Source organism: Fusarium graminearum, chromosome 1 (assembly GCF_000240135.3).
Source record: "Fusarium graminearum PH-1 chromosome 1, whole genome shotgun sequence".
Lineage (NCBI taxonomy): Eukaryota > Fungi > Ascomycota > Sordariomycetes > Hypocreales > Nectriaceae > Fusarium > Fusarium graminearum.
The window spans coordinates 6,017,166-6,043,811 of NC_026474.1; the positions used below are offsets into that span (position 1 = coordinate 6,017,166).

The window sequence follows — 26,646 nt, forward strand, 5'->3', positions numbered from 1 at the left end:
ACGAAGACCACTCCTACACCTTTCATGTCTCATCCAACCAGCCCCGGGACCTCCTCGGTGACAGTCTCTTCCCCAAGAGGGCCCGACTTTTGCATTTCACCTCAAGATCTCTCGATTTCTCAAATCTTGTCACCTGTCTTGTCGCCCCAGTTTGATCCCCCATCTGTACTAAGTACTCAAGCTTGGCTCTCTCAAGACTCCTACAGCACTATTCATGGGGTGATTGAGAGATCAATGCTCCTCGAATTCACCCGCAGCTACAAGCGTAGAAGCCATCTGGGACACTCGTCTATGTTCCGCCTGAAGCAAAGCTGCCGGAGAATTAAAGAGTTCTGTGATCAGCGTGGCGACGTGGGAGAGTATGGCATCATCCAAGATCATTGCATAAACCCCACAAGTGTTTCCAGGTCGGGCCTCAATCATTTACGGAATATCTTGAGAAACCAGGCACCACCTGGACTCGCACCCGTTCTCCAAGCCCTTCTGGTCGCTGACGCGCTGATCTACCAGCTTCCAGATAGCAGGGAACGAGATATCGAGTAAGTATCAGGCTGATGGCTAGTAATATTGGATAACTAACAGTATATAGATTCACTCAGGATCTGTATCGGTGGAAAGTTGTTGCACTCGAACGAGAATTAGACAGGAAAATGTTTGACGAACTTGTCCGTGCCATTTGGAAGACCGAGTGTATACCCCCCAACACGCTGCCAGCATCTCAGGAGGACGCCCTGCGGTTCGGTGAATTGGCTAGGGATCTTGTTTCGGTCACCCATATCAAGCCTCCTGACCTAAAACCCGTAGGCACTCGGATACGGGCTGTACAGCGAAAAATACAGGGCTGCCACAAAGGCTCTCCAAATGTCGAGATGATGGCGTTACCCGGCCCAGAATCTACAACTGCAAGGGGAGACAGCGCGCCCGATTTACACGTTGTTGAACCTAGGGTGGTTCTTCTATTACAATCTGTGGCGCTCAATGTTCTGTTTGCAACTTCATCCGGTAGGTCCTCTGCATTCAAAGATACACACAGTTACTCGGATTGACAGCCATTTAGCTATCCAAGACGTCGAGGACAGCGGCTCGTTCCAACACTTGTTTGGAGCTCCTGCCAGTATCAATCGGTCAACAGCGATAGTTGAAGATTATCTCAGCTTCGATGGAAATAATTATGCTTCGTACGATTCTGGTATTGGAATGGAGACCCCCCTCGAACACCCAATGAGCCCATGGATGTTGGCCATGAAAGGTACTTGTCGTCAATCATACGTTACGATGCTCTTTTTAATAATTCACAGATGACCATATGGCTCAAGAGTCTCTTTATCAGCCTGAAGAAGCCCAGGATGCATTGAACTTGGACCCAGCCCTTTTGAGCTTTGGGGACAACAGCCTGATGCTGATTGAGCAGCAGGAAACAGGCATATTTTTCGATGACATCTTGACTCCTCCAGCGCAAGACACGGCGACCATGCTGTCTTTCGAGACTCAACTGCCACAAGCGTCGACCCAAAGAACGGAATACAAGGACTTTCGCGCGACTCCGAGCAACATAGATTGGTTGGGTGAACGTACAATCCCCCAACAAGAATGTTCAACGAGAACGGCAAACATGAGCTGCCCCGACTGCGGCAAGGTCTTGTCTAGTAAGTCGAACCTCGGTAAGCACGAGCGCACTGCGTGCCCGAAAAAGCCTCCTATAAAGATGCCCTGCCGGTTTTCTCGATCTGGGTGCGATAACAAGTCCAGTACAGGCTGGAATAAGGCAAACCATGAGAGGTATTGGTGCAGATATAACCCCAATCGGGAGCGAAGAACATGAGGTGGCTTTTCCACTCATGATATTTAATGACATGATTTGAAGGCATGGAGTTTGGATACTTTTGGGTACACGGGTAAAGGCTAGTTAGTGGGCGTCCAAAACGCCATCTGCATTTTTCTAATGAATGACGACTTTACGATAGGTAGTTACGATTCAATGACTAGGTAGTACTGTAGCATGTACGTCAATTTAATGTTCATTTGACTGGAGTGCTTTCTTTCGCTTGGTGGACTTGACAAATGGTCATGGTACGGTTAAATGGTCGACTGGGCTGACAGAAGAAAGCGATTGTCATTGGACCCTCGAGTTGATCGACTTAAAAGATGCAATAGTTTAGTCACTTTGCTACGGGCTTGGATGACCTCTGGGACTTTTTATTTTTGCCTCTAAAGCTCAGATCCCAAGTTTTCTACAACCTACTGTCTGCGCGTCCAGCTTCAGAGATTACGGCGAGAAATGAAGTGATAATATAACTGCACAACCTGTAAACGAGGATGGCGATAGACGTGGTTCCCCAACCAAGCAGGTAGCCAATATGAAGGATCTATCACGGGTGATGCAGGAACAACAAAGTGCAATGTGGCTATGGCAGCTTCTCGGATTTCTGTCCTTCCGGGGCTATCACTGTCTTTGACTTGACTGTCGTATTGAGAAATGCGCAACAAGCTATCTGCGCCGAGTGTACTATTGCGCGTTTGGGGACTTTCTGCTACTCAAGTCAAGTAGGGCTGAAGATGTCGGACTCGACTCGGCCGAAGGGCTGAAGCTTGGGTATCAGACAAGTGTGAATAGAGGGTGAGGCCCCCCGTGACAGCCGGGGGTATAGTCCCTAGAGCGGAGTGAGGAACCGTTGGAAGTGGAGTGAGCTCGGGTCGGGTACTACTGGGGCGCCCGACAGACGGAGGCACACCTAACCAAGTTAATCTCTGTAAGGCTGAAAAGATGGATCGACGAGATTTGTAGAGTACAACATCTACATACAACACACAATGCGACATGGAAATGTGGGTAAAAATCACTTGGTAGATACAGATATAACTTAAGATACCTGATATACCCACAGACTCATGGAGTGACTTGGCGAAGGATCAAATGACTCGACAACCGTAGACGGGTAAGAAATAAGCACCAGACAGGTACCACGACGCTAAATTGTCGCAAGGCATAATTGATTGATGAGCGGGGATTCCCGTCTCAAGACAAGACATGGATGATTCAATCACCAGCCCCTCAGAAGCGCTTTCAGTGAGAGCTATGGATTGGATTGGATATCGCCCACTTCTGCCGCTACACACTCTCTCTATAGGTACATCTAACGGTCATACAGCCTTAATGGGCTGAACTTAGCTGTGCGTGTTAAGGTTGCCTCTACTCCTTCCTCTGCTTCTTCCTCATCCAATACGTTAGGAAGGTACCGTGCTGATGGATGGATGGATGGATGGATGGAGTAGAGTGGAGTTGACGGGAGGGGGGATCAGGCAGGGTTTGAGCTTACAGAGAAGGAAAGAAAGAAGTCAAATCATCGGGTTGCCTACCGTACTTACCTAGCCTTGAATCCTTTTGGTTCCGCTCTTTTTCAACTTTCTGATCATTATCAATGTGACGTCCTTCTTCTTCTTCTTTCCTTCTTTCATCTTCACTCTCCCCAATTTATATACACCATTACGGCACATTACAACATATAACCTCTACGGCCATCGATTCACTTACTTCATCGCCACCTACCAACAACACACACACAACTCAATAAACCCAACAAGGCAATGTCATAATGGCTACCTCGGGCGTTTTCTCGGCCAGGCGTCGCGCCACACCCGGTGATTCAGACGACACCGATTTGAGCCTACCGCGTTGCGCTCCAGGAAGACGAATCCCTAGCGCAGAATGGGAAAAGAAGCGTCCAATCATCACAAAACTATATCAGGAAGAGAAGCGGCCACTCAAAGAGGTCATGGAAGTCCTCGAGCGTGAACATGGCTTCACTGCAACGTGCGTAACAACACACTCTCTCATTCTCATCACGGGTGATTGACCTCGAGTTCTGCAGAGTCAAAATGTACAAGTCGAGAATCTGGAAGTGGGGGCTGGACAAGAAACTAAAAAGCGATGAGGTTCTTGCCATACTTATCCTCCGGACTGAGCGTGAGGCTCAGGGCAAGACGTCCGAGTTTACCATCCGTGGGCAACCGGTCGATCTTGATAACATCAACAGATACATCCGAAGAAATCCACAGCTTGTCGCTCGCTTTCGTGCTGGCGTTGTGCCTACCATTCAGACGACTCTCGAGGTTCAATGCCATACACCGTTACCTTCTCACAGCAGTCCATTACCACCACCGCCACCCGAGGAGACTTCTCATATAGACCAGATCATCGATCTATTCACGAGCTATTTCGACACGTCTTTCACGCAAGGAGCCTGGAAATGCGAGTACAACGTCAGTTGTGGCAGTCAAAATACCGGCGATCGAAGCGTAGAGTTGTTTGAACGTGTGGTGACAAGCTTTGGCTTGGTCAACAGGTCCATGATGAGAAAAGACGACATATCTATCGGCACCATTCTTACCCCCGCATTCGAATCACTCAAGGAGATAGTTGCCTCTGGGAGCCCTGTCTTCGCCACCCGAACGCCATTCTTACTGTGGTACCTTTATCGATTCCATAATGGGGACCTCCTGGGGATCGTTATGAAGTACCTCACAGGTCTGATACCTATTATCTTGGGGCAGAATCATCCCATGACACAGATCTGGCAAATAGTCGGGTCTCCAGAATTTTCAGAGCACTACGAGTTATCTACACGTCTATACTCCTCACTCGTGCCTCTCTTCGAAGAGTGGATTGGGCCAGCAAACGAGCTTACCACGATATTATACTGCGATCATATTGACTGTCTTTTCCATCACGATGAGACAGTAGAGGCACTCGAAGTCTCTACGATATACCGAGCCAAGGCAGAGGCTACCCAGCTACGACACCCCTGGCTCCGAGAACTCGCCATCCTCCAGACCGGTATTGTCTGTAACGTGAAAACGTCTGAGAACAAGATCGAAGAGGCCATAAAATACCTTCACACTCTCCAGGAGTGGGACCTAGATGAGGAACAACGAGCCGGCATGAACGTCCAACTAGGCAACTACAGCTACCAGATGGGTGACTTGTCTCTGGCCATTGAGCGTTTCCGAGAAGCATCCAACCTCATCACCGCCTGCAAAGGAGACGAGCGCATCCTCCTTAGCTCCCTTGCCAATCTTGAGTCTGCACTACACAAGAAAGGAGACACAGACGAGGCAGCCCAGATACACGAGTTTCGTCTCACACGACTATCAGAATTTGCCAAAGAGTCTGGCACTTTTGCTAGCTCATCCTACCCAATAGAAGGCGCAGGTAATATGCCTGATACATCTACCGCGCCCGTTAGCCCTATGGGCAGTTACAGCTGGGACGGTCAGCAGGTATCTGATTGGCTATGGGGAGATGATAGCCATGGGAGTTCCATTCCGGTGGTGGGATTGACACAACACCTGCAGGGTTGCTGACGGCCCTTTACTTGCAAGGCACACCGCGGGCTCTTGTGAGCGTGTTGGTGTGAATTGCATATTTATATATACGGTTTGGGCGGACTTTTGGAACTATAACGCTTCTACGAACTAAGCTATGTGTTACGATGCAGAGAGGGCTGGAAATAATACCAGTCAAGAGATTTTGGCAGGATCAGACATCTTATAAGGATTGATCTGGAAACGCATGTTGGGCGTATTTGACATCATATGGAGACGAAAACGGAATCATTTTTCGAGGTCCTATTGACTCCCTACGAGGGCTGTACATTACTGTTAGGTTGCGGAACCTTGATATCAGAGATCACATATTGAACCCACCTGCACAAATGCTCGTTTCATTGATATGCGTTGGGAGGTAACGTGTGATCAGCTTGTCTGGCGTATGGCACGACCACTTAGATAATTCCTTGAGGGAACAGCGAAAGCTCATTTAGTGTGCATCTATTATCTGAGAGGCTTGTATTTACGTCGCACAATGCCCAGATACAACAGGGGATGTGTCAGATCGTCGACAGTAAACGTTGAACGACACACCGTTATGCTACCGGCTCCCTTTAACCCTGCATGGAAAGAAGGTTCAGCATATATACATCCTCATATACCTGTCACTCCCAACTGTGCCAAATCTAAAATAGCTTCAAGTGAGCCGTTCTATGTCTCGTTTTACAGTACCTGATGGTATAGTTGCAACAGCGTTTGTGTGTATGCTCCGTAGTTTCAAATTACAGACTCCCCTGTATCAACAGCCAATAGCATCCGGTATGGTGTAGTGGCTAACATTTCGCGCTCTCATAACCTGAGAGATCAGTACCGCGGAGCCCAGGGTTCGATTCCCTGTACCGGAGTTACTTTTTTGTACTTGGTGTTGCATGTATAGCCTCATGAGCAGATATTTCTTTTTGTCATGGATACATGATTCCATGTTTTCCGACTGACAATAGTTTAATTTAGCCGTTTCTAGTTTTGCCCGGCAGTTCTGTCTAGCCGTTTAGAAACTTTAGCTGGCTGCTTGAAGAATGAACTCTGGAACATTCCTGCATTGCTACACCATTGTTACTGGCTCTATCGTATCCATCCATATCCCAGACTGCCTAAACAGTGATCATACCAATATTGTATTGCTAATTCATTAACTGCTTCTCTGAAGCACCCTAGTCTTACATCGTATCTCTTATTATATTATATTGATCTTTCATTTGTAAAGTTGGTAAAAGTATGCCTACCCTGAAGTAGGATTGGCATGATTGCTCATTGGTGACGAAAAGTTTCAGACTCGGTGAGCATAGATAATTAGTTTGTTGAAGTCTGAATTTTTTGTCTATGGTCTTTCCATAGGGTCTTCTGTCATTGATTTATCTGTTTACTGCAGTCAAATGGCTTGAATGTGTTCATCCCAGCGAGTATTCCATTTATTCCACTCACCCCCGTTCAATGTTGTTTTGTGCTTGCACAGACTAATTGGCTTGCGCGATCGTTTTAACATAAAGCAATGAGCAGCTAATTTTCCCACCTCTCCCATCGTCCCATCAATTACTTTGTGCCAAGTATAGCTACAAAGAACTGGATGAATCCAAACTCTCGAGAGCCAACTCTTGTGGCCAGATCGAGTCAACTGTGTGTCTTCTGGCGGCAAAGCTAGCTTGATATGGTGATCATAGACCTTCTTGATCAAGCCGTGGCACGATTCGTCACTGTGAGACTGCACAATGCCGGGAATTGGAATGTAGGATGTGAGCCAATAAAGTTGGAGGATGAACCATGTGTTCAAGGCAAAGGGTGAGATGGATCAAAGAGCAGCAACCCAAAACATGAAAGATGGCCCAGCAAAGAATGATGGGTGCGCTCGGTGACGCGAGTGGTCCGTCCGAGTAGGATTTACGGCGACGGCACGGCACGGCTTTCATGATGCAATTCTTTTTCAACCTTGAGGCGTGACATAGATGGCTTTTTCGCTGATCGAGTCACCTGAGACTTATTGGCCAAGGAAGAAGGCGCCATGATGGGCGGGGGAATCACATTTAGCGAGGCCTATGTAATTTCGAGGTTGGATTGAGTTGAATTAAAAAATCCAACATCGGCCGCCCGAGGAGACCGGAGGGTGTCGGCAGTTGGTGATGTGAGGCCCGGAGGTCCGGGGCGGAGGTGAACCACTGGGGAAAAGAAGATGAATGACATTGAACGAACTTGATTCTTGACAGCGGAACATGTGACGGCGAGTAATGATGAAGCATCAATGTACGTCATGACAGAGACAAAAAGACAAGGGCATTCAACCCAAACCAAGGGACGATCGCAAAAATGCGTAGAAATGGAGCGGGTGGGCAACTGTAGGGCTCTTAGTGGCCGCCTTGGTGGACTCTGCAGCGTCGGCAGCGGCAGTGAGAGGCGTGGCAGCGGGGATTGAAGTGGACCTGGAGGAGCAGTAGTAAGAGGAGGGGCAGAAGAAGAAGAAAGGAAGTGAAGAGTTGATGGATGAATGAACTGGAGTGGGTTAGGAAAGGTGGTGGTCACAGAAGCACCTGTGATAGTGTTACGGACGAGTGTTTGTTTGTCAAGAATGCCGTGAGAGCCTAGATCAGATACAGGTAGGTGATAGTTATACCTAATGCACGTAAGATAGAATGCAAGTGCGTTCCAAAAAGTGAAGCCAGTCTTTTTGTCGTTACTACGCGACCGTCTGTGTTTCGCTGGTGTATAGGTACAGGTGAAAGACAGTCAGTATCCCTGTCTCACCTCCTTCGGGATGCCACAAAGGGACAAGGACAATGGGACCATGCAATGCAGGTGTAACGAAACAGCAGCAGCCATACGTTACTTTGCAGCTGTGCCCCTGCAAAGTCGAGATGCTGCTCTTCATCAAAGACATCCTCATCTATTCAAATGAAATGAGATGAGATATGTCACCGTGTATGATCGTCTTTGTCCCGACTTGACCGAGTCGATCAGTTCCTTGTTGGTGTTTGGGTTCCAGTCTTTTGTAGGATAGCATGCAGAGAGGCTGGTATGGTGGTGATTCACTTCCCCATCACTTTGCTAATTTACATAGTGTAACCGTCAAACAAAAGTCAAAGGCTTGGCTTGTTGGCTTGCGTTTGGAGGGTGCCTATCGCAACGTTGATACCATGGGTATCATGTCCCCACCTCATTTCATGAATCATTCATCCCATTCCATATCCTAAAGGCCTAAACAGGTTCAGGCTATCTTTCATTACGGGACATTTTACATCTCATGTCTTATTCCCGAGCTTAATTGGAGAAATAATCCTCATCCCAGGTCATACGGATACATATCCTGGGTGTCCTGAAGGAAATTACAAGCCCAAGCACACCTGGCACAGCTCAACGTGACCAATATTCCCACCACGCCACGCCCAACAACATACCATAAAGTGACCATTTCCCATTATTGACTTGTTCTCTGTAACTTACTGCACTCTGTATGTACGTCTATCGGTTACCGCGGACACATATGCACAGCACTATTCGCTTCCGAAGCCTGCATTTAACTAGTTAGGCAATTGCATCGCTTGAACGATTCAATTTCCTTTTCAAAAAACAAAGTTCCGAACCCGATTCAACATAAACTCAAACTCAAAACCCAACCTCCAATAACCCCCAGACTTGTGAGAGATAACAACAACGTGCCCATCTGGGAAGCAAGCCAGCCCTCAACGCTACAGGGATACGATACCGGATACTGGAGAACACTAGGCCATCGACTTGCGCCCCCCATCGAACCTTGAAGTAGTGGATTCAGCACCACTGTCACTAATCAAGGTCAGTCATTCAGTCAGTCAGTCGCTGGAAGAACCCGAGGTCAATTGTGAAGAAAGCCTCTAAAAAAGGTGGACTGGAAGTATCACCCAATCCATTATTGCCTACCAAATAAAAGACAAAACAAACAGAAAATAAATAAAAGAAACTCTCAAACAGCGACGAGACAAACGACCAGACAGAAGGAGTCACAGACAAGACAGTAAAGACAAAAAGACCCGCTCCGATCCCCGGTTTCCCAATCTCTGGACTCTTTACTCTGGACTCTCTTTTTCCATTAGCATTAGTCTTCAGGTGGTGCTAGCCTGTAACTAGTACCTACCTGACTTGGAGCTAGTGATTAGTAGTCACGCCCTTGCTTTTTGCTCTGCTTTGCTTTGGCTACCAGGCTTTTTGGCTTTGTCTTTGGCTTTGGCTTTGGCTTTCGCTTTAGCTTTTTGGATCTCTTTCTTTTTCTTTTGCGGGCTTGGTTCGCTGCTCGCTACTGCATTTGACTTGACCTGACTGCCCTGAACCGCGGTCGGGTTTCTCACGCTGTTTCTACCTTTGCTAGGTCCCTCTCTTTCTCCTTCCCCGTCCGTCACAGTCACAAGGCCTGGCTCCTGGCTCCGGCTTTGGCTCCTGCTGCTGCTGCTGCTGCTGCTGCCCTTTTGGAGGACCCACGATCAACCATCCACAATCTTGGCTGTCAACGTCGATCTTGACTTCCTCTGGCTTCCTTTTTCTCATTTGACTTCCTCCTCTCCTTCTTTTTCCTTTTGTTTCCTCTCGTCCATTTTCATTCGCTCTCTTTGGAGCGACACTGTCTGCATCTGTTCAACAAACACCAACAATTCGAATCGCCTCTCATGTTCGCGTTATAGAAGGAGCCTCTGGCCAATTTCTCCTCTCTTCTCCTCTCGTCACCGAACCCCTTGAACCTCCGACTCTCCATCAGCGCTCCCTCGACCATCGTCAAGACACGAGCCATTCCTTACACCACATTCTCCCTTGACGCATTCCCAGAGGATCCCTTGCGCCAAGGTACGTTTCTGTAGCTTTGAGAAGTGATACAACACCAAACCCATTGAGCATCAACTCGTCACCCCACCTGGATTCCGAATACTTCGACCTAGTCACATCCGATTTCTCCCTTGTTCATCTTTTGACAGCGGTACCAGGCTAACGGCCAATTTCTCTCAAACAGTTTCGCCATCTAAATAAACGACCGTTGCTCGACTTCCCCCCCTACCCTCCTTCAAATTCGCTAGACCTTGATTTGGTTCTAAGCGACTCCCGACGACCCGACAGCGCGGAGCCATGAACACGCCCCACGCCCCCCGAACAACGACGGCCCTGTCCCTCGACAATAACTCTCACGACGCAGCAAACAATTCTTTCAGAGGTCGTGATACCTCCCTTCGCTCAACTTCCCGTCCCATACCCGTTTCAGCTCATCCGTCTTCCCGTGCCGGTGCATCCCTTACACCAAACCACAATCGACACGACCACGCCTATGCTACACTGTCCACCAGCCCTCTGTCGTCCTTTACGCTTCCTGATGTCTCTGTCACCACGCCCCCACTTGCCCATTTCCGTGCCGATACAATAGCACCCTCTTCTATACAAGACGGTGAATTACCGCCTGCGCAACCAAACACACTGTCTATCGGCTCACCCGCGGTCCCGAGACGCTCTGTCAGTCCCGTCGGCTCCTTGCGTATCTCGACTGATTTCTCTCGGCGTCCGACGACCCCGGATCGCCGCGAATCTTTCAACAACAACGGTAATGGCAGTGGCTCATCACGAGGCTCGTTGACGTTGAACCATAAGGCTTCGTCTAACAGCCTGCATCCTCTTTCAAGAACCCCGAGCCTAAAAGCTGCTTTGACAAACAGCCTTGGATCAGTCAGTGGAACGAGTAGCCTCGTGCCTAGTCCTATCATTTCTGCTATGGGAGATATGACACCTCTTCCGAGCCCGCTCATGTCGGGTGATTCCCCTGGACCCTGGAAGAGGCTGAGCGCAGGTTCTTCGTCACCACCCCAAAAACGCCTCACAAGTGTTGGAGAGGGTTCTGTTCTGGTCACAAGCGCAGGTGAATCGATTGACGCGGCACTTACGCATGGTGCTAAACGCAAGATATATTCCACTCTCGAGCCTGACGACCATGTAAAAACACAACCATCAACGAACCAGCCACCAAAGCAACATACACGAAATCGAAGCGTTAGCGAATACAAACCTGATCCTATGAACATACCCAAGAGACAAATATCAGTATCTACACGGCCAAACAAGGACGCTCCTCCACGAGAGCACCAGATCCGACGAGAACTCAACTTGGCTGAATCACGGGGCCTTGCACCTACAGTTGTCAAACCGCCAACTCCTCCTCCAAGCGAGTCGTCACGGGATTCGGGAGACGGAGCCACCAAACCCAGAGGCCCCAGTTTTGAGTACTTTGAAGCGAATGGACGTAACGATAAGAAGCGACGACGATGGCGAGCTGTGCGAATGCTTGGCCAGGGAACGTTCAGCAGGGTCATGCTGGCAACAAGTCAGACAGAACCCGAAGAAGACGCCCCTGACGTTGACCACGGAAGGCTTACACCGACAGCTGAACAAAGCCTGGATCGCAAGTCGCTGGTAGCAGTCAAAGTCTGCGAGCATGGTCCGAAGGGAGGTGCCAGCGAGGAACGTGTTGAGATGAGTTTGAAGCGCGAGCTTGAGATCATGCTCTCCATACACCACCCCTCGTTAGTCGATTTAAAGGCGTGGAGCATTGAACCCACCCGAGCAATTCTTGTCTTGAGTTATTGCCCAGGAGGCGACATGTTCGACATCGCCACATCACATCACGCTGTACTCAAAGAGCCTTTGCTGCGAAGGATCTTTGCCGAGTTGGTTGGTGCGGTGAGCTATCTCCACGAGAGGAGAATTGTTCACCGAGATATAAAACTCGAGAGTAAGTCGGCTATTTCTGAGCATTGCAGCTTGAACTAACAAGTTTCTAGATTTGCTTGTTAACCTTACCCCCTCTGAACTCGCGGATCCGTCAATTGATTGGGCGACTTACCCCTACTCGGTGGTCATCTTGAGTGATTTGGGACTTTCAAGACGAATCGCAGATGATGAGAAACTCGAGACTCGATGTGGATCTGAAGACTACGCAGCCCCTGAAGTTATCATGGGCCAGCCCTACGACGGCCGAGCGACTGATGCTTGGTCGCTTGGCGTACTGCTATATGCCCTTCTCGAGGCACGACTTCCATTTGACCCTCATCCGGGCATGAGCGATGCGCACCGCATGCGAAGTCGTACTAGTCACCGTATTGCCAGAGTCGAATGGAAGTGGGTTGACTATGTTGGAGATGACACTGATCACGATGGTGATGAGGCCAAATTCAAGGCGAAGGGTCTCCTTGGTGCCATGGAGATCACAGAAGGGTTATTGAGACGTGCCAGGGGTCGATGGACCGTCGACAAGGTAGCCAAAACACCTTGGGTCCAGGGCGCAATCAATGTCGAGGGCGGCTTACGCTTCCGAGAAGAGAAGGACGGCGAAGAGGTCTCTTGATATCACTCAATCGACTTGAATCGCCAAATTTGATCGATCTTGTCCTCTTATATCAAACTTAGTATCAAGCACTGGCCATATTTGACTTGATACTAACTAACTCCCCCAACTGTGCTGCGACGACCAGCAGGAGTTTCCTTCACTTTAAACACTTACAATCCCTCGTGGGCACCTTCTTCAGGAGACGACGACTTAGAGAGAGTTCGTCTAAACATATCATTACGACCGTTTCGAATCATTGAGACACAACGACGGTTTACTGGGTTTCTTTGACAACGACTACATGACGGAACCGGTGGCAGATGGACAACGAATTGATCAAATTAAGAAGAATGACGGAGCGGCAAAGGGAGCAACGGAAGGTGTTGGGTTTATGGGTATTAGTATCATGGGGTTCGGTTATTGTGTAATTTTAGCATTTGTTTCCTTGTCTTTTTGTTCTTTTTTGCCTCTTCGTCTTCTTCTTCTTCTTCTTCTTCTCTCATTACATCTTTTCTACATGACCATCTTTTGGTCCTCATTCTTTTGTTTTCTTGTTTTGTTTCTTCTCTACTCTTGGGATCACCCGCTCTGTTTCTTCGCTTTTACTTTACATCATACCACTCGTAGGCTTTTGGGAGTAGAAAAAGGTTATACCAAAAATGGATAGAAAGGTGTTTTTGAGATTCATCTGTATGTTTACGTTAGAAAATAAGCTCATACTAAAGGGCCGTTTACAAACTTTACCCGTTCACTCTGTTTATGTTATATCTATGTTTATATGTTTTTAAGTTCACTTTGCTCTGCCAACGACTCAACGTTGATACAGCTACCGGACAATCCGCTGTGAAATTCTGTTTTGGCTCTTAGTTGCACGTTGCATTGATGCCACTAATTTCACTTTAAATTTAACCTCTTGCATTTCCCATGTGAACGTGCTCATGCTTATCTGAACGTCGTGTCTGACCTCGGGGGTATTGTTCTTTCCCCCACTCCTCCTCTTCCTCCTCCTGCTCCTCGTGGGGCTGATTCCTTGGAATAGGACCGTAATTGTTATCAGCTGAGACACTAAACACCGATTCGTGGACTTGCTTTTTCTTGAGGATCAAAACAAGATCTCTGGCCATTCTTATCCATCAAATATGATTTATGATTGACCGTTAAGTGATAGGTTGAGATATAGCGTGGCCAATGGAATGTTTGCACAGTATCTGGCCAAGTATTCAGGCTAATTCAGCTGTTTGCGCCTTACTGCCTATGCCCGACCCCCTATCTTTTGCCCAGGGAAAAGGAAGAAAAGAAGGACGGATAGAACACGTAGACGATATCAAGCAACTTGTAAAGGTTGTCAGACTCGATGCCGTATCGAGAAGTTTGCACCGGCTGGGCTGTGAGCTATGTCTCGGAGCATTCAGCTTGAGACGCGGATACGGAGTCGACAGCCGCGTAGGTGGCTTGCCCTATCGCTGATCTCGGCCTTGGCGGCGGCTGCTCCAGATCCCGTCCTGGACCCTGTCAAAAGACAAACTCGGAGCGGATATTGAATGCCATTAAGTATGCAATACGTAAAACTAAAGGCAAAATCGCAATGAGTGCTTATGGGTCATAATGACGAGCTTTCACGATTGCGCGAGATGGAAACACGGCTTGATCTCCGAATATGAAGCAGAGCAGAGCAGGGAACAGGGGTGGCCGGCATTGACTAAAGCGGATGCAAGGCTCGGCTACACTGTCTTGCAGGAGCTCTGAAGCACGGAGACAAACGCTACGCTACCAGAGCAACCCGAAATAGAATATCACAGGCTTGCCGTCATGACGAGTTACACTCTCGGCCATATCCGAGGTTGATCTCTGAGGGCATTTTTGAAGATATCATGAGAAATATCTCATATCAAGCAGTAATCTCTGAACGCCATAAGCCCATTCCAAGTGATTCGGCCGCTCTCTCGGCCGAGTCAATGTCGACAAGGGAACCGTTGCTGGATAGACCAGGGGGCTGGGTGGCATGTCATGGCTCCAGCAACCATGGAACGTTCCATTTTCAGCACACGTACCGACACCCTCCCTCATGGCGAGCTACGCGACAGCCTAATCGCACTTAATCTAGCATGACTCTGGAGTGATCAAACCACTTCAAAGGAGACGACTTGAGAATGCGAGTCTTGAACCATGAAGATCTGCTAACCTTAGTCGTTTGATAATCCTGCCCTCGTCCGCTCTATTTCAGGCGACACATGGTACTGTGATGGGCGGACGAACCTAGACAAGGCCCCAGTGGATGAGAGGGAACACCGATTTGTAGGCTATCGGCGGGAGCCGGCTTGGCTACATAGCCAGTGAGAACCACAGCCTTCGATCCCCCACATAGCTGTGATTTCTCTCCCTTTCCCAGATAACCAATGTCAGACCGTAATCGTTACTTGATTGGCGTATGCCCATTGAAGATCGATAAAGTAGAATGTGTCGAGGTATTGAGCTCCTCAGTTGAGTAGGTGATTCGAGATTCTGATTCGTGGTCGAGCAGCAATCCTCTGAGGACGACACCATATGGTGCGGTCCTCAGTTAGCCACTAAGACCAACTCTTGGTGTGGCCTCAGAAATAGCAGGTAACAAAGCGTGGCGCCGCCACGGCCGAAGGGATCCGGCTTTCAGCAGAGTTTCCAAGCCCCGAGCCTTTCCTAATTCTTCTTGTTTTGTGTCCTTGATACTAGACATGCTTGATGAGCGTTTCTGCTGCACCAGAGACACCCAAACAATGTTGGTTTGGTAAGGACAGTAGTGTGTTAATCAGCTGGAGGAGAAGATGAATTAAACGAAGCCTTCTGGAACAGCTTCCAGTTCAGTACCTGTGTGTGTCTGTTCAGGCTTCGCAGCCGCCTAACAAACACAATACAGAACGGAATGCTCATCCTCGGCAGATTTCGCTTCAATCGGTACGAGGCCCCAGAGCCGTATCGACTAGACATGATTGGTGCTTATAACTTGGGGTGGTGGCTCCGTCTTGTTCACCTTCTGCTTCAGGCAATCGTAGTCGCATGCTCTCACAAGCCCACCCCTGAAATCTTATTTCTCAGTGGTCGAGTCTCATCGGTCCCAGGGATGGTGCAGTCCGTTTAGTGCAGCCTTATCGGCCCTTCTCTTTGTGTGGTGCTGAATCTCGAATTCGCAATTCGTTCTATCGCGTCCTTGTCTCTAGCCTCTCCACGAGTTGCCTCTGCACCGCCCATCAACTCAAAGGTTATTATTGAGAGTCATGGCATTGTGATGAATCTGTGGCTGATGGTCTTTGTCGGGATTCAATTTCGTTATTCATAAATGCCTGCAGCTGCTGGACTGAGAAGGTCCTGTTATCTCCCTCAAGAACCCGCTCCAGCCTCCTCTAGACAGAAGATTGGGTTGCCTTTCTGGGAAATTTTGGCGAAGGAACTTTTGCTGGCGCTTTCTCACGCGCATTACTTGGCGTTCTGGCCGTCGACGCTCCCCGTCTTTTTTCTGGCTCTCATCGCACTGACGGTCCTATCACAGCACCGCCCATATCTCCTAGCTGGTGCGTCAAGTCTGGGGAACGATAACGTTAGCAAGCCCTGGCCGTTGCTTTGGTGCGACTCACTGCTATTGTCCTACAGCGTCAGGCACCCCAGTCCTAGTAGTGTCCGCTAGACTGCCAGTGCGTTTCGTTCTGCTTTGCTCTGCTCGGTTCTGGTACGGCTCCAACGCTCTTCCACTTATTATTATTATACGTACCGATAGTCATGGGCACTTCTGCCCGCCTATTCATCCTCCCGCTCTTGAACCTCCATCTGAGCTTGAGCTCTCCTGCTCGCCACATTGACGAGTTATGAATTCTCGCATTGGCGACTGAGGACATAGCCGAGGCCTTCGACTCGCCTCAGTCTGTCATTGACTGCCTCTCTGCCAACAGACCGGGCATCTCACGTCCGGCCTGGGCACCACCGGCGACATGTTTAACAATCCAGCAGGCGGGTCTCGCCATTCGAACAACAACGAAGATCCGTCGTATGGTTTCGCCGATCAAGGATGGCACAGGTTCAGCATGAACAACAATAACACCAACAACTTCTCGACGGGTCATTCGCAACCGTACCATGATTCTAGCGCATCCTACGGCGACTCGTCCGGCATGGACTGGGCCCCAACTCCATCGGCGGAATATGAGATGCGATTCGATCAGCAAGGCGCCATGTCTCAAGATGTTGAACTCGACGATATGAGTTCTTCTAATGGTGGAGGTGGAGGTGGCGTCGGTCGTCTAATTAATCATTTCGAGAACAAGTCCTTTGTGCCGCCATCACCTCTCAGACCATCAAATGTCGTAACGAGTCCAGTACATCAGGACCCTCCCGTTTCCTCGCCGTTTGGAAACTTCAGTGTCGCATCGCCAATCGTTACGAGCCCTCTCACCAGTCCTTCAGAGCCGAATTATGGACTTTTGAGTGGCCACTCACGAGTTACCAGTCCTCTCGTTAGCCCGCCGCCTGCCCTCGCTTTTGGCGGCTTTCATGACATCCCATCAGTCCACAGTTCAAGTATTGGATCATCGTCCGGACCCTTTGGAAGTATGAACAGCTTCATGGTCAACAACAACAGAGTAACGACCCCGATGGAATCAACCCCCATGGCTGGTTCGTCGATGATGCATAATACAGCCCTGAGCAACAAAATCACTTCGTCCAGTACAGCGACCCCAGGCGTACCAGGTACACCTGGATTCGCCATTTGGCGACCACCTGTGCCAACGACCTCTAAGCCCTCTTTCGATCAGCAGCAAAGTAGCGGCACTTCCTCAAACGCTGGTGGTTATTTTGCAAAGCCACCAATTCCCTCAACACCTAAACCCGTGATGAACGCTGGGAGCCAGTTGGTCTTGGATTTCAACACCAACTCCAGCTTCAATGTCAAAGGTAAGGCTCCCGCCAAGCCGCCTGCGAAACCGCCCAGACCTACTCGACAGCCTTCACGATCGTCGATATCCACACCAGTACCCTTTAGCCCTCCTATCAAACGTGAACCCTCCACGCCGCAATTATCTCAAGTCTCAACATCCTCCATTGTTTCACCAGTATGTATCCCGTAGCTTGATATAGGATCGCTGATGCTGACTCAAGCCTAGAATGAAAGAAGAAGTTCAGTATCCCAAAAGTCACAAATGGGAAGCCGTCCCTCAAGAGAACAGGTCCCTGCCGAAGCATGGGAATCATTCAAGAACACCATTCGAACGCTGTATCTCGAAGAGAGGAAGCCACTAAAAGAGGTCATGTCAGTCATGGCCGACAAGTATGGTTTCCAAGCCACGTGAGTCTTCATACACATACCCCCGTCAGTGCCATTTCTCATTCTAGCCAGGCCAAAAATGTACAAGACTCGGTTCTCACAATGGGGATTCGTCAAGAATAACACCGAGGATGAGGTCAAACGCCTGTTGTCAATGAAGTTCCAACGTGATGCCGAAGGAAAGGTGTCGGAATTCGTTCGTAACGGGAAAGTCGTCAATTTGGGCACATATCTGAAAAGAAAAGGCGTGACTGAATATGATCTGGTCGATTTCGAGTTACCGGCTGACCTGCCGGCACATATCCGATGCCGAACCCCAACTCCACCTCCTACACCAGGCTACCTTCAATCACCGGATCTCATCCGAGCCCAAGAAACGATCGTCACCAATATGAGGAAAGCCTTTTTGCAATGTCGCCAATTCGAGGTGGAAACAGATGCTCAAGTTGGGTGGCAGTCGGTTATGGTGTGGGGAGCTGGTTCCAGCGATCTCCTCCTCGAAGCCAACTATTATTTCGAAATGAAGGATCACGACCAAGGCGGCGACTTCTTGATGAAGGCGTTCTCACAACTCGAGTCGGATTTGAAGAAGCTTTCCCCACAGGGCATCATAGAGCTGCTTCTGGGCATGGTTCATCGTGATCCAGGCATGATGACTGCGCTCTCCAAGTATCTCTCAGCTTATTCGATGACCAACTTTGAGCGATCGCATCCCTTGCGGCAGATCTTTGCCTGCTTATATGAGGTTCAGCAGAAACATGGCCCACAGACACTTTCGGAACTGCTCTGGGGAAGCATAACCACTATTGCCGAGGAATTGGAAGCTATTTATGGGCGCAAGCATCCTTATGTGGCTCGAACATGGGTCGATCTGGCTACGTTTTATAACCACGTCAGTCAAGAGCGATTGGAGAAACTGGTGGGAGAACTCCGACTTTTGCAGCGGCAAATGGAGCAGCAACTTGGCCCCGAAAGTGCCGATGTTCTTGTATTGCGCTATACAATCATCCAGTTGATGTTCGCCGCACGTCCTCAATCCGACGCGACGAAACAAGCGACCATCGACTTCTGGCATCATATGAGAGGGATGGGGCTTCTCTTCCCTGTCCGCAGCCAGCAACCAAACGTTTTCTGCTACCACAGTCCTGTGAAGGTAGATCCGTGGACCAAGCGATGTCGGCGTCGGTACGAGTCTGGTGTTGCGTTTCTCGAGGAACATGTTGGTGTTCGTATTATCGTATACTTTGAAGAAGATTTCCACACAACGGAGCACGCACCGGAGCATATGCCGTCAATGAACCAACAACGCCAATATCAACAACACCAACATCAGCACCGACAGTCGCAGCAACAGCAGCAACGCCCACAACAATTGCAGGCACAAGATTCGTGGGCGGCTGCAATGGAGCAGCACATGTCAAGCACGAAATATTCGTTCCTCTGAGCAGGTTCTCAGTCCGTTTATTGTTCTTAGTCCTGATGCTTATCGGACCCATCAGGACCCGACGTATGTAATTCGACGAAGCCGCCGTTTTCAGCAAGTTCGGGTGGTGAAGGCAGCTTCAAAGACTGTACGTGATGCTCATTGTGCTGTGCGTGTAGCACATGCCAGGGCACGCGAAACCTTTGGATTCAATCATGATCCCAATGATATGTACACAGCCTGGAGTCTCGGTACCACACATTGTTTTCTTTCTGTTTTTGACGTGTCATGGACCGGCGTTTATTGGGTTTTTGTTAATGTAGCTGGGGCGATGCTAAGGAACACGGGATCCTTGAACAATTTGGTTTTGGTTGATTATGAAATGACACCCTTTGTATAATAGAAACGGATGCGCATCGAGCTTCTGATGAGACGAGACTGGTGAGACGACGGAGTTTGGACGAATAAGGCATGGTATTCGAGAGATGACAGCGCGCTAAGAGATGAGGAGAAGTTATGAAGATGATACGGAGTATGTCATACCGCATTAGGAAGGTGAAGATGGAGGTGAAGCTGAAGCTGAAAGAGAAGGAGGCGTGTGGCGTGGAAGGAAGGAAGGAAGCATGCAAATAAAGCTCTCCAAAAATGAGGGCAGGCGATACCCCGGGCCTAAAAAAAATTGTCAATAGTGACGCAAAGTAATTACTACTACTACTACTACATTACCTTTACCATAGACATAAACGCATATATGAAAACCTTACTGTTTTGCTCTCAGCATGATGCCCCTCCAATGCCATTATATCCGGTCTATTCCCGGTGCAAAACTTAAACCTCGATGATTTTCATCATGGCAACTCCACCACCCTCAACCCGCCATCATGCGCCTAACCCGCCCTTCAGCCCTTGCAGGCAGTTCTTCCATCTCATGCCAGCGCCTGTACTCTTCCTCCCGCATAATCAGACGTTAGAAAACTCTCCGATTGGCATCTGTTAGCGACCCATCATGCTAACTCTGTGGTCCTCCAGAGAACGACGTCCTGTTTTTGCGACAAAAGGGCACCAGAGGTCCTAAATGGCGTCTTACATCCCCTCTTCGCCCTGATGGTCGAATACGTCTTGGATATGGAGCTACCATCAATGCGTCTGATCTTATCGGTCGTCGTCTGCTCGACAGCGTAGTTGACAGTTCCGACCGTAAAGTCGATATACATGAACCGACCATGGGCGCCTATATCCTTAACAGCGAACGAATGGCTACACCGGTATGAAATGATATCAATCCTCTTAGGAATGCCATTACTAACCCAATTGTTTCTCAGATTTACCCCCATCATGCAAGTTTCATTGTGTCGCTACTCGACTTGAACCTTTCTCAGCCCAGCGAAGACGATTACGATCCAGTGACTAAGGAACCGCTTCCACCGCTCGAGATATTCGAAGCTGGTACAGGAATGGGAAGCTTAACACTGCACCTAGCTCGTGCCCTCAATGCAGCCAATCCCGCCGTACCTTCCATGCTACGAGATGCTCTCTGCACTGCACGCTACAAATCCCAAGATAACAGCCTTGAGTTATCCGACGAAGTTCAAGCTGCATTCGATGCCTATCGCTCGAGTCGCCGTGCCATACTTCACACTCTTGATCAAAACGCGAAACACTCAGGCGGTGCAAACAAGCTAGTACGCCAGTTTCGACGCTCTCTATACTATCCTACTGTGGATTTTCATGTCGGCTCTATTAGTGACTACGTTGCATCTCGTCTTGCCGAAACGGACGAAAAGCCTATATTCTCTCATGCAATTCTCGACCTTCCCTCAGTCGAGGACTACGCGTCACCGGTCATCCAAGCTCTTCACCCCAATGGTCTGCTTGTCGTCTTTGCACCTTCCATTAGCCAAATCGCACGGTTCCAAACATGGATATCAAAAACGAAACAACCTTTGCGCCAGGAGAGGGTTATTGAACTCGACGTATCAACGACAGCGGACGGTGTGCTTGATACTGGTGGCGGTAAAGAATGGGATGTCAAAACTGTTGTTCCAAGATCAGACCCTGAAGCAGTTCCTGTTCAAGTAATGCGACCCAAGGTCGGTGATCGCCTCTCTGGCGGTGGGTTTATAGGTGTTTATAGGCGATGGCCCAACGAGGAGGCGATCACCCAAGTTGAGCCTGTTGGCGAAGAGAATGTTTCTGATACTGAGGGAATCGATTCTAGCGAAGGGATTATTTCTGATACAGAAGGAAAAGTCGATTCTAGCGAGGAGATTGTTTCTGATACTGGAGAAACCATTGATTCTGACAAGACAACCGAGATCGAGTCTACAAAGACCGAATAAATCCGATACCTGCACCATTTACATGCATCTTGCTTCAATGCAGCAAATTTGTACAAGTTGTAAGATTAGACACATAGAAAGAACGACATAGACACAATAGGAGAATGGTCATAGTGAAAGAATAATAATATGTCGCTTGCTATATCGTTCTGGTTTCCCAAAGCATGAATGGGTATCTCTATGCAACATGCTGCTCAAACATCAAAAAAGTAGGTCATATCCTCCACACATTCAATCATCAAGATTTCATAATCGCATCTCATCCTCCTTTTTTATCCTCCTTTGCACTCCTATCTCTCTCCAGTTTGCGCGGAGTGTCAATGTCCAGCATTTCCATCAAGAATTATAAAAACAACTTTTTCCCACCCAAGAGTAAAAATAAATAAAACAAAAAAATACCATTGCATCCAGTGCGTGGTCTAACACCGACATGCGGCACTGAGAATTAAACAGACAGATAAAAGAAAGTAAAAAAGCTACACTGGCAGTGTAGAAAGAAAAGAAAAATGTGCATCGCCAAATGTAGACTTGATCTTATGTTTTGTTTTTGTCGTATGGCCTCTTTTTTTGAGGTAATGAATGGGCTTGCGCCGCATGGAATCTTCCAACCTTTAATGCTTTCCAATTATACTTGGGTATGTTGCGCAATTTTGTGACCAAGGAAAAAAGTAGAGGGGGAAGAAAAAGAAACATGTGCTATGTTTAGACACTGGTGATGCGCTCGAGAGGAGCTCGTGCGCAACAAACCATGAGCTTGAGGCTTGTACCAAGCTCTTCAGACTCGGAGAGAAGAGACTTGTCGCTCCAGATGCTCTTCCCAGAAGTGTTTTCTGCTGCGTTCTCGTAGCATCGAGTGTACCACCATCGGCCAACGCGGCTGACCATCTTGGTGATACCCTCGTCGGCCAAGGGGCTGTTGTCGCTCATCATCTCGGACAGGCTTGGCTGGTCGGCAGCGGCCTTGCCTTTGCCCTTCTCGGTCTTGCCGTTCGAGCGAGTGGCGGTGCTTGCCACAGGCACGCCCACACGCGCTGCCTTGATTGTGGTGAAACCAACCTTACCAAGCAGGCGCACAATGAGATCTGCGGTGGACCCAAGGCTGGTATCCGGAGTCTTCTCATTGATTCTCTCCTTGAGATGGCGAACGGTTCGTCGACCCCGATTGCCCATGTTGTTGAGGTCAACATCGAGAATGGACAGCTCGATGAAACCGCCAGGCTTCAGCACGCGGCGAGCTTCCGTGAGAATGCTGCGGTAGTAAGCTTCGGGTGCTGCGACGGGGAATCGGTACACAACAGCAGTGAAGCTCTGAGGGGCAAAGGGGAACTTGTCGAGATGAGAGTTGTACTGGATCTGGTGATGGTTCGGGGGACTGAGTGGGAAGCTTGACGAAGCACTCTTCAAGTCTTCAGGGAGAGGGGCGCGAGGAGACAGATTGAAGAAGGTAGCAGCCGGGTATGTTTCGGCAGCGTAGAAAGACCAATCATCGTTACCAAGTCCGTCAATTACCAAGATGGAGTGTCGCTTCAGCGAACCTTCAACGGGAACAAGTTCATGACGAACGTCGCTGAAGAGGACATGGCCAAAGGTCAGCCACTTGCTTACTGTCATTGATCCTACTCTGAGGTTGACCTGTGCAAGTGGCGATCCATCTTCTGAAGAGGAGCTTGCATCAGATCGCCTTGTCTTGCGAGACGATCGACTGCTTTGTCGTGACATCTCAACAGCTGTAGCCGCTTCAGTGTCTTTTTCACCGTTGCTTGGGACAAGGTCTACAGCCGGGAAGGGAGTGGTTGGGCTTGGGTGAGGCTGGAAAGCCGCTCTCAGGCGTTCAGTCATATCAGCGCTGCAGGTGCTAGAGATGGTCGTTGCCTTGGATTGACGAATCGCCTTCTTGTCAAAGGTAATTGTTGGCGACTCCAGAGGCTTCTCCTTGCTAGCTAGCTTCGTCTCGTAAGTCTCAAGATGGAATGGAGTGCCTCTTGAGGACGTTGCCGAAGGAAGTGGCTTGGCGACGTCGTCCTCGAGAAGGTCATCATACTCATCCCACACCTCATCTTCTACAGGTGGATCATTGGGTTGTGGAATGACAGCTGTGGAGCCGGAGAATGCGAGAATACCAGAACAGCTCGAGCTGGATGTGCCAATGGTGCTCTCAGAGTCCTTGCGGGGCGAGAAGGCCAGGAACTCCTTCTCCACTCTGTTCAGTTCAGGAGGAATAGAGTCCCGAGAGGAAGGGTTGTTGGTGCTTCCCGCTGTTGAACCGTCGGTGGTGAGTTCTGGAACAGGAGTGGAGGGTCTAGAAGGAGAAGGACCCTTGGCAACCGACTCTGGATCATAGACCACAAGGTTCTCAGGAGCCAAGTGCATGCTAGCTCGGAAGGGTCGGGAGAAGCTCATGGGAGATACATGTTCATGCTCAGGACGATTGCTTACAACCTTGGGGATTCTTCCAACCTGAGGAAGTCTGCTTCGACGACCAGTGGTGACAGTTGGTACGGTTGGCTGTGCACTAGGCTGGAGAGTAAGCTTCTTTGGCGCCGCACCATGTTGAATAACAGGGACCCATGTCTTGGCCCTGACCTCAGCGCTCGCCCTTCTTGAGGATAGCACAGGAGCTGCAGGTCGTGCCAGAGAGTCACTTGACGATCGCATCTCTGGTGTACCCTGGGATAGCTCAGGAGTGTTACCAACACTAGGCGACTTGGAATAGACCTCAGCGGCCCTCAGGACATCCTGAATGTCCATCGGCTCACTGTCTTCCTGTTCCGATGAGTCCATCATGGCGTAGAAGGCCAAGGGCTTCTTCTCGACCACCTTGACAGTAGCAGAAACCTGCTCACCCTGCTTGTTCTGCTGGCTTTGTGTTGATCTGCCAAACAGGTTCCACTTGCGAGGCGAGCGAGGCCTCTTGACAAGTTTCTTTGGCGCAGGATGCGACCTTACCTCATATGAAATCTCTCGCTGCAGTTCAAAGTGAGAATCATCAGACATGATGCTAGTGTCGAAGCTAGTCATGGGTGAAGATGCATAGCCGGAAGTGTTGATAGGCTGAGGCAGCTTCAGAGGGTCGTCGGGGGAGGCGCGCAAACGCTGAACCGATCGTCGGAAGGCAAGTGTTGACTTCATCGCAGGACCTTCGGAGTCACTGCTCTCAGAGGGTCGACGAGCTCCAAAAGCAGGATGAGCAGGACGTGACATGGGCGAGGGCCAGAGAGTGTTTCGGGGCTTCTGGTGAGAGACTGGCAACTGAGAACTACCCAGCCTTGCATCATCATGTGCCAAACTCTGGGAACTTCCATTTCGGGAGATTTCAGAACTGGCGTTTCGGTTCTCGACAACCTCACCTCCAGCGATGACCACTGGGTTCATACGGTCTGACAAAAATGAATCATTGCTAGACCGAGGTTCTTGGGACGCCTGGTTGCGAGTCACGTTGCTGACACTGCCACTTCGTCTCTTGGCAGCGCCGAGTCGTCCATAACCTTCATGGCCAGTGCCAGCTGCTGGGCCCTTGCGAATAAGCTTCTTCTCCTTCTCTGGCTTCTCAGGTTGTACTGTGCTAGAATTCTTTCTGCGACCAAAGAATCGTGAGAAAGAGGAGCTGGACACGTGTGGGCTCGGTGTGCGTGTCATTCGAGGTGGCTCAATACCCTTTCCCTTCTTTAACTCGGCGGCAGGCTTAGCCGCGGGTTGAGCGTATATCTCACCTTTGATGGGAAGTTGAGAAGTCGACGCTGTCCGGCCCGAATGGGTGTACTGGGGCTTGGGTGGTGCAAGAGCTCCGGCGACAGCAGACTCACTTCCTCGTCGCTCGGTTGGGAGAGACTGGGTAGAAAGGTTGCTGTGAATGATTGGCACCGGATTGAACAACTGGGAGTGCATGTCGGGAGTGCCATCTCTGCTGGGTCGTGAAGGGGGATTGGATCTTGGTGAAGCTGAGGTATCAGCATTTCTCTCAGGAGAAGGTGATCGCAAAACAGGCCTTGACACCTTACGCACCGACTTCGGTGACGAAGTATCTTCCCGGAAGTACTGTGAAGACTTGCGTGGTGGAGGGCTTGGGGGCGGTGGAGGCAGGTTCTTAGTCTTCTTCTTGATGATGGTGGCTTCTCGAACAGTTGAGTTGGATGACGAAGAAGTAAGAGACTCCCTCACGGCTGCTAGACCATGAGGGTCGATAGGGATAGCCTCGACTTCATTTCCAGTTGTCCTTCGGGTGACAGGAGGTCTGTTCAAGAGAACAGGGCTTTGAAGCCGACCCTTATTCTGATTGCTGCGAACAGGTGCAAGTAGACAAGGCGATTGGGATGCAATTGAAGTTGGCGTGGTGTCGCGACTATAAGGCCCCGGTCCAGGTGACTCGGAGAACCTTGTAGAAGGGCTTCCACTAGTCCCAGAGAATAATAGGCTGGCTGGAGTTGGGGGCGGCAGGTCGTGTGTGGCTAAGCGAAATGGGACCTCGATTCGGTTATCTGAGCCATCCGAGGGTCGTCGAATGTTTCGATAACGGTCCAGTTCAGGGTAGATGACTGGTGACCTGGAATGTTTCTTTACATCAACAACTTCAGCAATTTGAATCTCAACGGGGCTGCAGGTAAGTTCTCTGTCCAAGTGGAACCCAAACACAGGCTCAACGGAGCCATGTCGTTTGTGCTGGGCTGAAGAAGAGGAAGAATCCGTTCGGGAAGAACCGTTGCGGGTAGTGTTGCTGTCACCAGAAAGTGATGGCTTCTTCCTTCGCAAGCCATTTGGGTTGGGTCTTGTGTTGTCAATGGATTGTGTTGATGAGGATGATCCGGAAGCTCCATGTTGGTTAGCAGCTGATCGAGCTGATGCTGAAGTAGATGAAGACCCCCACGACTGTGCTTGGTGACTAATGCTAGGTCGTGAA

At 49.5% G+C, this 26,646-nt stretch overlaps 7 protein-coding genes and 1 non-coding gene across 8 annotated transcripts; 6 read left to right on the forward strand and 2 right to left on the reverse strand.

Annotated features, from left to right (window-relative positions):
- Nucleotides 1-234: 234 nt before the first annotated feature.
- FGSG_01840 (uncharacterized protein) lies at nt 235-1,006 on the forward strand (the record flags this gene model as incomplete). Its single annotated transcript, XM_011319382.1, has 3 exons — nt 235-539; nt 590-800; nt 947-1,006. The coding sequence occupies 3 exons, from the start codon at nt 235-237 to the stop codon at nt 1,004-1,006; spliced, it is 576 nt and encodes a 191-aa protein (XP_011317684.1).
- Nucleotides 1,007-4,560: 3,554 nt separating this feature from the next.
- FGSG_01841 (uncharacterized protein) lies at nt 4,561-5,361 on the forward strand (the record flags this gene model as incomplete). Its single annotated transcript, XM_011319383.1, has 2 exons — nt 4,561-5,277; nt 5,353-5,361. The coding sequence occupies 2 exons, from the start codon at nt 4,561-4,563 to the stop codon at nt 5,359-5,361; spliced, it is 726 nt and encodes a 241-aa protein (XP_011317685.1).
- A 779-nt stretch (nt 5,362-6,140) lies between these two features.
- On the forward strand, nt 6,141-6,230 carry FGSG_20537. The gene has a single exon. It is a non-coding gene; the product is annotated as a tRNA-Glu (tRNA).
- A 1,183-nt stretch (nt 6,231-7,413) lies between these two features.
- Nucleotides 7,414-8,193, reverse strand: FGSG_12020 (uncharacterized protein; the record flags this gene model as incomplete). Its single annotated transcript, XM_011319384.1, has 3 exons — nt 7,414-7,955; nt 7,988-8,072; nt 8,119-8,193. The coding sequence occupies 3 exons, from the start codon at nt 8,191-8,193 to the stop codon at nt 7,414-7,416; spliced, it is 702 nt and encodes a 233-aa protein (XP_011317686.1).
- Nucleotides 8,194-10,458: 2,265 nt separating this feature from the next.
- Nucleotides 10,459-13,302, forward strand: FGSG_01842 (uncharacterized protein; the record flags this gene model as incomplete). The annotated part of the gene is made up of 2 exons (XM_011319385.1): nt 10,459-12,106; nt 12,156-13,302. The coding sequence occupies 2 exons, from the start codon at nt 10,459-10,461 to the stop codon at nt 12,716-12,718; spliced, it is 2,211 nt and encodes a 736-aa protein (XP_011317687.1). The 3' UTR covers nt 12,719-13,302.
- Nucleotides 13,303-18,510: 5,208 nt separating this feature from the next.
- FGSG_01843 (uncharacterized protein) lies at nt 18,511-19,434 on the forward strand (the record flags this gene model as incomplete). Its single annotated transcript, XM_011319386.1, has 1 exon — nt 18,511-19,434. The coding sequence occupies one exon, from the start codon at nt 18,511-18,513 to the stop codon at nt 19,432-19,434; it is 924 nt and encodes a 307-aa protein (XP_011317688.1).
- An 860-nt stretch (nt 19,435-20,294) lies between these two features.
- Nucleotides 20,295-21,752, forward strand: FGSG_01844 (uncharacterized protein; the record flags this gene model as incomplete). The annotated part of the gene is made up of 3 exons (XM_011319387.1): nt 20,295-20,379; nt 20,443-20,591; nt 20,736-21,752. 3 exons carry the CDS (start codon nt 20,295-20,297, stop codon nt 21,750-21,752), a joined length of 1,251 nt encoding a protein of 416 aa, XP_011317689.1.
- Nucleotides 21,753-22,454: 702 nt separating this feature from the next.
- FGSG_12021 (uncharacterized protein) lies at nt 22,455-26,563 on the reverse strand (the record flags this gene model as incomplete). Its single annotated transcript, XM_011319388.1, has 3 exons — nt 22,455-25,462; nt 25,556-26,292; nt 26,382-26,563. 3 exons carry the CDS (start codon nt 26,561-26,563, stop codon nt 22,455-22,457), a joined length of 3,927 nt encoding a protein of 1,308 aa, XP_011317690.1.
- Between the last annotated feature and the right edge of the window lie 83 nt (nt 26,564-26,646).